The 12,736-nt window shown below is 37.7% G+C and overlaps 1 protein-coding gene across 4 annotated transcripts in view; it reads right to left on the bottom strand.

Moving 5' to 3' along the window:
• Nucleotides 1-7,426: 7,426 nt before the first annotated feature.
• Nucleotides 7,427-12,736, bottom strand: part of SGCE (sarcoglycan epsilon) — a 71,416-nt gene continuing 66,106 nt past the window's right edge. For 2 of the 4 annotated variants that reach the window (XM_043871931.1, XM_043871933.1), the window contains 3 exons: nucleotides 10,974-11,017; nucleotides 10,066-10,100; nucleotides 7,427-7,944 (listed from right to left, as the gene is read on the bottom strand). In XM_043871931.1, coding sequence (XP_043727866.1) covers nucleotides 7,894-7,944; nucleotides 10,066-10,100; nucleotides 10,974-11,017 — 130 coding nt within the window. In that variant the 3' untranslated portion in view covers nucleotides 7,427-7,893. The remainder of the gene's footprint in view (nucleotides 7,945-10,065; nucleotides 10,101-10,973; nucleotides 11,018-12,736) is intronic. The other 2 variants (XM_043871932.1, XM_043871934.1) reach the window with 1 other exon arrangement.

Raw genomic sequence — 12,736 nt, forward strand, 5'->3', positions numbered from 1 at the left:
GAATTTTTATTTCTATCTACATATCTATCTCTCTAGCTATAAAATTTATTTTCTAAAAGAGCTGAGAATTCCAGCTCAAGATACACATTGCATTTGGTTGTAATGTCTCTTTAGTCTCTTTTAATCTCGAGTTCCTCAGATATATATATATATATAAATGAGCTTGATAACTTTTGAACAATAAGGCCAGTTATTTCATAGAACATCTCTCAGTTTGGTGTTATCAGATGCTTCTTGTCTAGATCCAGGATAGGTATTTTTGGCAAGAATATCACAGAAATGGTGGTCTTTTGTTGCATTCTTACAGGAAGCATGTGGTATCAACTTGTCCCATTAATTACTGGTGATGGTAACTTTAATAGCTTGGTTAAAATAGTGTCTTCCAGACTTTTTTTTACAGTAAAGTTAAGATATATTGATCAAAGCAGGATATTGAAGAGATATTTACACATCCATATTCACTTATTCACTGCTCTATTATTTTCAATAGCCAAGGGGTAGAAGCAAATCAAATGTCTATCAACAGATGAATGGACAAAGAAATTGTGATATAGATATACAATGAAATATTAGGCTACCTTAAAGAAAAAGAAGGAAATACTGTCATATGCTACACCAAGAAGGAACTTTAAGGACATTAGGCTACCTGAAATAAGTCAGTAATAAAAGGACAGATACTATGTGATTCCATTCACATGAAATAGTCAAAAATCATAGAAATAGAAAGTAGGAAGGTAATTGCCAAAGATTGAGACAGGGGGAGGAGAAATTAGTGCTTAATGATTATACAGTTTCAATTTTGGAAGATGACAAAGTTCCAGAAATCTGTTGCACTACGACGTGAATACAGTTAACATGACTGAACTGTACGGTTAGAAACAGTGAAGACTGCAAATTTAATGCTATGTGTGGTTTTTGTTATACAGTAAGAAGGAAAAACAAGATGGCCAGAACACTATGTAAAAAATGTTCGTCTTTAACGGTAATCGAACAAATATTAATTAGCAAACAAACTTACAGGTTGCCGGGGGGAAGGATGGGTGGAAGGAATTGTTAGATAATTTGGAATCAACATGTACACACTACCATATTTAAAATGGATAACCAACAGGACCTACTGTATAGCACAGGAGCTCTGCTCAGTGTTATGCGGCAGCCTGGATGGGAGGGCTGTTTGGGGGAGAATGGTTACATGCATATGTATGGCTGAGTCCCTTTGCTGTCCCCCTGAAAATATCACAATGCTGATAATCTGCTATATGCCAGTACAAAATTAAAAAGAATTTTTAAGAAGATTGCTTTGTCAATCTACATTCATTTTAAATGGTTGTAGGAAAGTACCACAATTTATTTATCCAATCTCTCATCTGTGGTATTAAAAATACTTTCAAAATTTTGCTGCAATAAACAATCTTATGTGTAAAAATATATATGTATTAATTAGAACCAATGTAGCAATGAATATTATCATTATTATCATCTTTGCCAACCAGCCTTTGCACGGATTAGGGTGTAAATTGATATTATCATCCTTTTTTTTCTTATTGGACTATAGGTTGGTATTGGACTGTCTTTCCCTGGTGGCTCAGCAGCAAAGAATCTGCCTGCCAATGCAGGAAACACAGGTTTGATCCCTGTTTCAGAAAGACATCCTGGAGAAGGAAATGGCAACCCAGTCCAGTATTCTTGCCTGGGAAATCCCAAGGACAGAGGAACCTGGTGAGCAACTCATGGAGTTGCAGAGAGTTGGACACGACTTAGCATCTAAACAACAAACATAGTTTGGTATTACCTTCTTGAAAGCATTTTGACAATTAATACATTAAATGTGGGGAAATAAAAAGTTACAGTGAAGTCCTAACTCCTAGCACCTCAGGAGTGAATTTATTTGGAAATAAGGTTGTTGCAGATGTAATAGTTAAGAAGTCACACTGAAACAGAGTCAGCCCTTAATCCGATCTGGTGTCCTTATGAGAAGAATAGAAGAGACACAGACTCACAGGGAGAGAATGCCATGTGACGATAGAGATTGAAGGGATGCAGTCGCAAGGAAGGAATGCCAAGATGGCCAGCAAACCACCAGAAACTAGGAAGAGGCAGGAAAGGATTCTCCCCTAAGGTTGTGGAAGGAGCATGGCCCTGCTGGCATGTAGATTTCAGCTGCTAGCATCCAGAATTGTGAGACAGAAAATTCTGTTGTCTTAAGCCACCCAGATTTTGATACTATATTAGAGCAGCTTTAGGAAACTAATATAGTACTTAATCATTACATTATAGGGAGATATTTTGGGACTATGTAAACACCCTATTTTACTGTAGAGATAGAAGATGTGTGTGTGTACATATACACATCTACATATTTTCTAGCTGTGTTCATTGGGAGGGCTTAGAAGCAATGATACCCTAGAATATCTAACATCCAGATCTTAGTTTCTGCTTAATTATCTATGGTTCTTGTGTTAAGCAGTTACCTCTGTGGTGGTTCCAAAATGATGATTTGCTAATGCCATCATTATCTTCTACATTAGTTGATATTTTACTGTAATGAGGAATTTATTCATTCATTCATGCATGCATTCACTCATTTTTTATCAGCATAGATTCAGGGACTCTGATCCATAGTTGATAATATATTACTATACTAATTTTGTTACCCAAATGGTCCTATATTCAGCCAGTGTGAGCCCCTTCTAGCTGGCTCCTGAATTCTCTTTGGTAAACCTCCATTATTTTTTGGACATCTAAAAATTTTCTAGCATAAGAAGGTGTTCTGGGTTCATTTTTATGCTATTTCATCTGATACAAATGCTAAGCATGACTTACATGTGATCATCTTTCCAATTTTATCTTAAATGTTTTCTCTTAAGATAGACCTATTTTCATCATTTAATCTAAGCATCTCCCTTTTTCATTCCCTATTGCAACACTCCTTTAACCTTCACAGCCTTTACTTATTAACATTAGATTAATTCCCTCAACAAATATTTATTTAACACCAACTAGCGCCAGACAGTGTACTAGACTTTGTTTATTGTCTTTCGTAACATGTTATGTCCATTTTATTTACCAAGCATAAGTCAATGCCCAGAACATAACAAGTCCTAAATAAATATTCACTGAATGAATGAATGAAATGACCTGATACTAAATCCAATAAGAAATTTTTTGATGGTTTGAGGGGAAAAAAAGGAACAGGAAAATATATTATTCTGTTAGACAAATTTACCTTAATCTTGCCTTATTGTTTTAGTACTTAATTTGCTTTAGACACATACATGGACCCCCAAATTTAGGCAATAAAAATAAGCTTGTTGTACAAAAGTCATTAAATATATTATTTATAAAATTACTGATGTAGGTCCACAATACATTACTGAAAACTCTTGAGAACAGGTATACTTTAATATTATTTTAAGATTCTTTAAGTGAAATTAATATAAGGTATGTTTCTTATATTATGTAACGTTGTCAATAGGGTAAGGGCAATACCCTATAATAAATGTTAAACTTCCTATAGCAAAGACTCATACCAAGTAGGATTGAGAAGGATAAGCTTTCCTATTTTTGTTCAGGTCAAGTTCTATCATTAAATGGATTTTCTATGAAGCTATTTTAAAAATTGATATCTTTGGATTTTGAAATAGCAGATAAGGGCTGTGAACTTAAAATCATATAGTTTTCTACAATAATTCAATGCAGTATTTCACCAAAATGTGTTTTTTTTAGCTTGATTTTTATACCTAGGCAGTTTCTTCCTTGTTTTTAATCCCACTTAATTAAAAATGCTATTTGACAAATGAGGTCACAGGGATGACAGAACTACTTACCTGCAGATGTCCTTCCATTTTCACCTGTAGCTGTTAATCCATAAGCACTGATCACATGCTGTGTCCAGTCCACATCTGTGGGACAAGGCATGTGTTTACCGCACCGTCTTTTCTTCCTGAGTAAACAGGAAGACTTATTTCCCAGCGTCCATGGAGAGTATGTCTGGGTAATAAGATATTACCAGTCAGTAGAGTATAGATAAGAGGGACAGGAGCCATTTCGAAGACCATCTCTTACAAACACCATCCACAAGACCTTTCAGCTTTAATTTCCTATTCTATAGAAGTCCTGGATTACATGTGTTCCAAATCATTCAGCCTATGCAATGGAGGAAGGCTGACATGGAGGGGGGGTGCCCTGATGTGACTGAACGGTAAACTTTCACAAGGTTAAGACACTGATTTCAGGGATATGTTTGTCACATCAACACAATTCACAATGTAATCTTCTCCCTGCATGAAAATCAATCCTACATGAAAATTGAGGCATGAGACCCCAAAGATGGAGCAAAAACTGACCAGGCAATTCTTCCTTACATATGACCCTCCTGTATACCACACGTTAACTGGCAAGTCGTTCAAGACTGTGGACTGGAATGTCAGCTAGTGAGTACTAGTGATGATAATTGCCTTTAAACCCTGACTGTCAGTAACCCTTGATCAAGACATTTTGCTAATAGCTCATTCAGCTTTCTTTCTGAGTTTCTCACCTCCAGTGTCCATAGCTTCTCTGAGCTGCTCTGACCTGGGTTTTTCTCCAGAACACCAGCATCTCACCCAGCCAGAGCCCAGCAGTGCAGGGGAGTTAATGCCCCCCAGAGCAACTCAACTACGAGATGGCGAATCAGTGAATGAGAAGTCTAAACCTTCTGTCATGTGGTGGGAAAATTCCGAGGTTCATGCTACACAGTTCACTAGAGGATCCCAGTAGGACTGAGTTATGCTTTCCAGAACAGCCAGATTCAATGACATACCCTTCATTGTCCTTCTAACCTCCTCACCCTTTCTGCTTCTATACTCTAGCTTCCTGGGATTACCTCCCAAAATGAATGGCCTGTTTTGGGGAGAACCAAGCTAATTCAGTACTTCTGTGTTGAATTTATCTATAAATTCAATCAATTTCATTCCCAATTGGTTTATTAAAAAGGAATTTTGTATTGTTTGCAAAGGATGCAAAAACAGACATTAGTCAAAACAGACAACAAACTAGTTATTGAGATACTAGGGAACAGATTTCTGACCCAATAAAATCCACTTTCAAGGCTGGTACTTTTCTGTTTGGGCTTCTTTTATGTAAAATCCTCACCAAAAATCATGTATAGTACAGAGAGACTTATAGTCTGTATTTTCAACGTAATTTCAATCATTTCTTATGTTCATGGCATTGTTTTGAATTATACTATGTGTACCTATTGGCATAAGGTGCTTATTTTTTTAATCACTTTTTTCCTTCAGTGAGCCATTTTTGAACCATTGATCCACATTTGTGATTGGGAATGTAAAGCAGTATTATAATGATCAGCAGGAGCCTCTGAAAAGTAGATGCTGAAATGGAATTGCAAGTTCAAATGTTTATTGGGACCTAAGCTGTGAAAGAGGGGATGGAAGCAGAACTGGGCAAGGAAACTCTTCAACCTCAGGGAAAATCTTCAACCCAATGATGGGAATCTGACATCTCTGAAAGGCAAGTGGGTGGAGAGGAAGCAGGATTGGGAAGGAGGTCATCTGACTACAACACACATCTGACAAAGTCACAGCCAACCCAATAGAAAGCTCCAAAATAAAGATTTCCCACTCCAGTATTCTTACCTTGAGAATCCCATGGACAGAGGAGCCTGGCAGGCAACAGTCCATGGGGTCGCAAAGAGTCAGACATGACTGAGCGTGTGAGCGCACACACACACACACACACACACACACACACACACACTAATACAAATAAGACCTGTACAAGAAATCTGATGTCTGGATGTAGATCCAGTCATGGGAACTGGATTTGAACCGACTTTGAACCTAGAGGTACAACATGTATGAGATACACACACACACACACACACACACACACCAGGCCCTGGGACTCAGATCATGCTCAGTCACGGCTGGAGCAGCTGCCCAGGAAGGCTCTGCCTTTCCTCAAAGGCCAAAGGCAGATTCTGAAGGTGCTAACAACTGGAAGCTCTCAGCTAACCACTCTCCTTCCAGCTGAATGGCAAATTCTTTCCTGAAAGAAGATCCAAGCAGCACGCCACCATGGCTGCCATATTAACAAATATAAACATCAATATGAAAACTATGTGATAAATTACCTACGGTGAACTGCAGCCTATTAATGGAACGTAAAGTGAGATGATCTAACCACAGAAACCCTTGTTGCCCATGGACGATCTTTTAAAATGTGAGAGTTATTAATAACATAGTAAGATTTCAAAAACATAAGTAACATTTTAATTTTGTGAAATGTGAATAAAATACCATCCCTGCCTTTTTCTGTCCATTGGATTCTGGCAAACACTCAACCTTATGTACCCTACCCTTTTGCTAGCCATTGGAGGGATAACTGTAACACAAACTATAGCTGATTCCTGAGTGTTCAGGGCTTCCCAGGTGGTACTAGTGGTAAAGAATCCACCTGCCAATGATGGGGACATAGGAGATGCAGGTTCGATCCCTGGGTAGGGAAAATCCCCTGGATGTGGAAATGGCAACCAGCATTCTTGCCTGAAAAATCCCGTGGACAGAGGAGCCTAGCAGGCTATAGTCCATATAGAGTTGTAAGAGTCAGACATGATTAGTGACTAAACCACCAACACCACATCCTGTTAACTCCCAGGAAGGTGTGGTTGGGAGAAGTTTCAATGTCAAGGACAAGATAGAGTATGCCCCTCTAAGTGGAAGACAAGTCATTGCACACAACACTGATGGAATCTTTTTGGATTCTGGAATCAGATTTACATAGCATTTGTGTATCTCTGAGCAATTAATTAATAGGTAACACAGAAATCTGCCCAGAGCAGATTAAAAGATTTTCCAGATGGTCTAGACCACAAGGTTTCCCAGACAGCCTATGAGCTTGTCTGATGGACACACTGGTCTAATAGTGTCCATGATGCATGAAGCAGGCCAATATGTTATAAAGACACTCTGCTAAGCCTTGAAAGTAGTGTTCCCACAGGAGATCCTGGGGTTTTGGAGCTAATTCATGTCACTAGCAGCAGGTAACTATTCTCTTTTTGAGTAACAACTCCTGGCATGCTTCTAAAACCAAATATGTGATTATAGAGTCAGGGCAAGTATGCAGAATGGGCAGCCCTTCATGAACTGTAGATCTGAGCTGTCAGATCGAAAGAACCACATTTACTCTAAAACACTCCAAGAAGTAGTTTATAAAAGAACAAGCTTTACAGGCCACAAAGGTATTTAAGTAAACGTGTTACTCACTTGGAACACAGAAGCATACATTTATATATTACAAGAAGTGCTTAATAAAAACCTCATTAAATAAAGAATAAATAGGTGAACCTGTCCCTAGCAATGAAAGATTCCCACTGTACAGGCGGCAATCAAATAGTTTCTGAAGTAAATCTCGCCAGACATCAGGCTTCATTAATAATATTTATTTTAAAGGTCACTTTTTATTGTAACAAATATAAAGTCATCAATGTTTTACAAATTGTCAAAAATGCCTTAAGTACAAAAAAAATTAGTAAAATGAATGTTATACTGTATATTATTTGGTATATACTTAATACTGTCAACATGCATACCATATGTCAGAAAAGCTCATGCATTATTGGAAGAGAGAAAAAAAATAAAAGTGCTATATTAAGACTTCCCAGGTGGCTTACGTAGTAAAGAATCCACTTGCAATGCAGGAGATGTGGGTTCAATTCCTGGGTTGGGAAGATTCCCTGGAGGAGGGCATGGCAACCCACTCTAGTATTCTTGCCTGGAAAATCCTATGGACAGAGGAGCCTGGTGGACTACAGTCCATGGGGTCCCAAAGAGTTGGACACAACTGAGTGACTGAGCACTCATGCATGCAAAGCAAAAATGCTATATTGTCTGATTACAAATTCATTGCTTCGGTTAGTTTTCTTTCTTCAGGAATACCATTTACCTGCAATGTGTAAGAATGAATATGAGTGTGAGTTAGACATGGACAACTTTTAGACTTTGAGCAAAACAAATTATGGCAAGGCGTAATTTTCTATCTTCTTAACATAATTATATTGCATTATTTCTTTGCATTTGGTTTTCAACAACAACAACAACAAAAAACCAGGAAAATCTAAATTAGTCCTCTCCTTCCTGGAGAAGGAAAAGGCTACCCACTCCAGTATTCTGGCCTAGAGAATTCCATGGACTATATAGTCCCTGGGGTCGCAGAGAGTCGGACACGACTGAGCGACTTTCACTCTTGGGTCAAAGTTATAATGTTTTATATTTCTCAAAAGGTATGGTCTGAAAATTCCTCCCATATTAAACAAAAAGAATGAGTTTTGACTGTGGGATGCTTGACTGCATCGTTACGGCTCTTTAGAAAAAATCATGTGGGTAGGAAGGACAGAGAAAGTGAGAGAACCTGAAGGGACATTGGAACTGCTGGCTTGGGCCTGATCTAAATGGCAGTACTACTGTCCGCTCTTAATTGCTCTATTATCTGAGCTAGCGCTTAAGTTCAGGATTACAACCCCAGCAGTTAGTTCATTTCTTAAAGTTCTGATGATCTTTTAAGAGAAAACAACTAACTAAAGAAAACAAACTTAAAAATACACTCTCCATTGGCAAATTCCATAAAGGAAGCTCAAATAAAATACTTTGATATCCAAGCGACAAACTCTGTACTTAAATTACCTTCATAAAGAAAACTGTGATACCAACACAAGGCTTTGAGGTACTTGCAAAAAGCAAGTTATGTAAACCCTGCACTAATGCTGTTGCCTCCTTGTGATACTAAGATAACCAGGATGGAGGGACAGAAAAGTTGTGCCCATGAAAATATTGAAAAATCCATAGCACTGAATCTATGCATGTGCACACAGAATGGAATAAAATTGAGAAACAAACTATTTTCTCATTCAAATGAATAGAAAGGGAATAAGGAGTGTAACGTGCCCATTGAGCTCTTCTCTCCAGGAGTCACAAGTCTATTTGGTGTTACATTTATCAGAGGAAGAAACACAACAATCTATCATAATTATAAAAGATGCTAGGGTGGTTTCTCTCCCTTTAGCATTTAGGTACTTTGGGGACTCACTGAAAACGAGAACAAGTCGAAAATAACCAAGAAGAGATGGTGCAATAACATACCCCAAATTACAGAAAAATATAAGAAAACAAGAAGGTGATAGGCTGTAGTGTTAACTAAAAAGGAGATGAAAGCTTTCCTGACTCAAGCAAAATGCTTGTTTCCCAAAACCTGTTTTAGAAAAGTAACTTAGAAAATTAGGCTGAACAACCTAAAATCCCCCTAGGGAAACTCATTGGCTCTTATAACACTTGCTCAGGCATAATCTGTCTTTTTATTTGGAAACAGTGCCTATTACTAAAATGTAGCAAGCTAACAAGTCTACTTGCTCAAAATTTATGAAGAAGTGAAGTCGCTCAGTCGTGTCCGACTCTTTGCAACCCCATGGACAGTAGCCTGAACTAGGCTCCTCCGTCCATGGGATTTTCTAGGCAAGAGTACTGGAGTGGGTTGCCATTTTATATGACTATTAAATAAATCTCTCTAACATCATATACTTAGGTTTCCTTATTTCCCCCAATGGAAGGGGAGAGAAGTAAAATTGAGATTTTTTTTTATATATTCAAAAGAATTATCTACTATTTTTGTAGATATGGTCTTCCTTCATTCCTTGTCTGAAATAATTAAGAAACAGAGGAAAGACATCTTAGGAGAGATCGAAGCCTGAGGTTAATGAGGAAGAAGTTCTAGCATTTCCATTGTAGAAATACCCTTTTAAAATTTTATCTCTTGAAAAAAAAAAGTCATGAAATTAGTGGTAGTAAGGAGTCATTTATTTCTTTGCTCTTTAGACAACACACATTTATAGCAGTTTGTTCCTTCATCAATCACCTGAATGCTCACATGGTAGAATCACTGCATCAATATATTGAACAGTCTTGTTGAAACATGTTAACATTTAATTAAAACAAAGCAATCAAAATTGTGGGGGAAATTCGTATAAACGTTATCTCATGCTTAACATCTGATGAACAACTTCATTATACTTGCCTCAAATCTTTGAAAAGTTGTCAAACGAAAATCTCCTTAAATTCCCGAAAGCATTAATAGAGAAGATAATTTTTTGAATGAAAATATGCAGATTTTCTATATGTGTCTAAAGTTTTAATGAGACTTACTTAATAGCTTCCCCACCACAATACCACTATTCATACTCAGAATTCCACATCCAACTTACAGTTTTAAAACTTCTCTTGCTTTTCCAAAAGAGCTACAAAGGCATTACTGGTTGCTTGGCAATTAGAACTAGGAATCAACCACTAATTAGAAGACAATCATGAATAAGTTATCTACTTGGTACAGAGATGAATGAAATAATTGGCTGTGGAAAATTTTTAGGGACACTTGAAAGAAATAAACTTAAAGAAAGCAAGTCTTAGGGAAACAGAATAGTCCAGGGAGAATTGTCCGCCATCTTGTTATTGGTCATGTTATAACAGCTTTTTAAAGCTGCATTAAAACCAGGCCAACCATTTCTCCTTTATCCCCCTGAAGCCTCAGTGATTAGTCACAATGGTTTTCTTTTGTAAGAGTCAGTTTCAAGCTGCTCACTTACTGAGACAAATCCTGGAAGCATCCAAGCTAAGAATCTTTCATACCAAGGGGAAGAATAGGGAGCTTCGCTGAAGGAAGGGGATTTTATTCAGTCTTCCTTAATTAGACAGGACCTCCATGGATGCTTTTGCTTTAAGATCATTTACTCTATGTTTATCACTCTGATGCCAATCTATGCAATAATCTAAGCTATTATTCTGAGGTTCTAACTCTGATTAAAGAATGACACAACTGTTTTGTCTTACTTGGTAAAGCTAAAGCTTCATAAATCATCTACTACTAAAACAATCTTTTAATCTATTACCTTCATTAATAAACATCAACTTACTACTTTTAGTACTCACCTGTGGTCTGCTGTTGGGGAATTTGAGTCTGATGTGGCAAGTTCCTAGAAATGATTAACATTTTTTAGTAAAACTATTTTTATTCACACACATGTAAACAGAGAGCAGACACATTAGAATGAAAAACTTTACAGCTAGAAAGGACCCCAGAAATCATCTAATCCAGCACAAACATGGTCCCCCAACCCTCACAAGTTTATGGATGAGGAAACTGAGGTCTGAGGAAGATGAGTAATAACAATATTTGATAAGATTCAAGGAGCTTCTACTACCTATTAAACTCTATCTCACAAGAACATAAGGAGGTAGGTATCAATATTATTTTTCCCAACTTACAGATGAGGAAATAGGCTTAGAGGTCCAAGGCTACATAGCTAGGAAGTGGTAGATAAACATGTGAATGCAGGGGCTCCTGGCCGTGTGCCTATAGCCTGTACACTTTCAGATCCAGGTCTAGATCACATGTACACACTCACAGAACAACATGTATCACCATCTTCCATCACTGTGCCAAATCCATGCTCCTCCATCCAACTCCCAGGAAACGACACTGGCTATCCACCAACTGGACAAGTCAAAAGTACAGAAGTCCTCACTGACTGTCATTCAGTCCCCACACCCAAACGCTTGGGAACCCTTCATGAGTCCCCTTGGTCTCCTGCGAATCTGTTCACATCTTCTCCATCTCTACTGCTGCCTTGGTGGAAGCCATCACCATTTCTCATTTGGATCTTTGCAACTGGTCTGAATTGTTTCCTCATTCGCATTCTTGCTTCCTTATGTGCACATTGCAGTCAGATGATCTTCCAAGGCACCAATCTGACTATGTCATTCAAATGAACACATATCATTATTTGCTTACACCTACCTGTGAACTAAGTTTCAAGTTTCTTAGTGTGGTATAGAAGTCCAACTCAATATATCTAGTTCCTATATGGAGCCCTCCCTGCACCGCTTGAAATGGAACCACCACCACCATGGCCTCTATTATCTCTTGCTGCCAACTAGCCCGCATTTACCCTTGCAAACTCAACCCAAAATTTGTTAGAGTGGCCTTTTGTTACTCCCATAATTTAAAGTGTCCCACAAGGAATGTTAATTAAAATATTTAACTTATTACTTTTAATTTATAAAGTAACATCTCAAGTACCACCTCTTCTATGCCTCTTTCCTCTCCAAGAATTCCTTCCCCAATTAGGTTACCATTCATGAAAGCATACACATGCTGACTGTCATTGTATTTCTCCTCACTTAATATTTAATTGCCCCAAAGTGCCTTACAATGAGAATGTTCCTATTTTGTATATAGCTAGCAGTAAGCATACAACATTTGAATGAACACATACAAAGATGAAGACACTTAAAAAGATTCACATAATGTACATGTTCACTGACACACATTCACCCACTCATTTTCATATTTTGATATGAAAACTAGTTTACAACAATGTACAATTTAGATTCTGTGTAGAAGAAATTCTAGGAGTCAATCTTGCAACAGAGTAGGGCTTGATCTAAGCCAGGGATTTTCAAGGTTTTTTTGTTTCTCTTCAGGAATGGAATTCCTTTTAATTGAAATCCTAAGCAGAACTCTTGATGTACAAAAGAGATAAATGTGAGGTTGCCTGGGTTGAAACAAGGGAGCCAGGAATGCCGCCTCCTTTGTTTTCTTTGCATCTCATGCTGGCCCCTAAGGCATTTTAAAGAAATCTCCAAGAAACAGAGTTTGAAAACCACTGATCTGAATCATTTCAGCCAGGCAA

The sequence above is a fragment of the Cervus elaphus genome, chromosome 18 (genome assembly GCF_910594005.1).
Source record: "Cervus elaphus chromosome 18, mCerEla1.1, whole genome shotgun sequence".
In the NCBI taxonomy this organism is placed as follows: domain Eukaryota; kingdom Metazoa; phylum Chordata; class Mammalia; order Artiodactyla; family Cervidae; genus Cervus; species Cervus elaphus.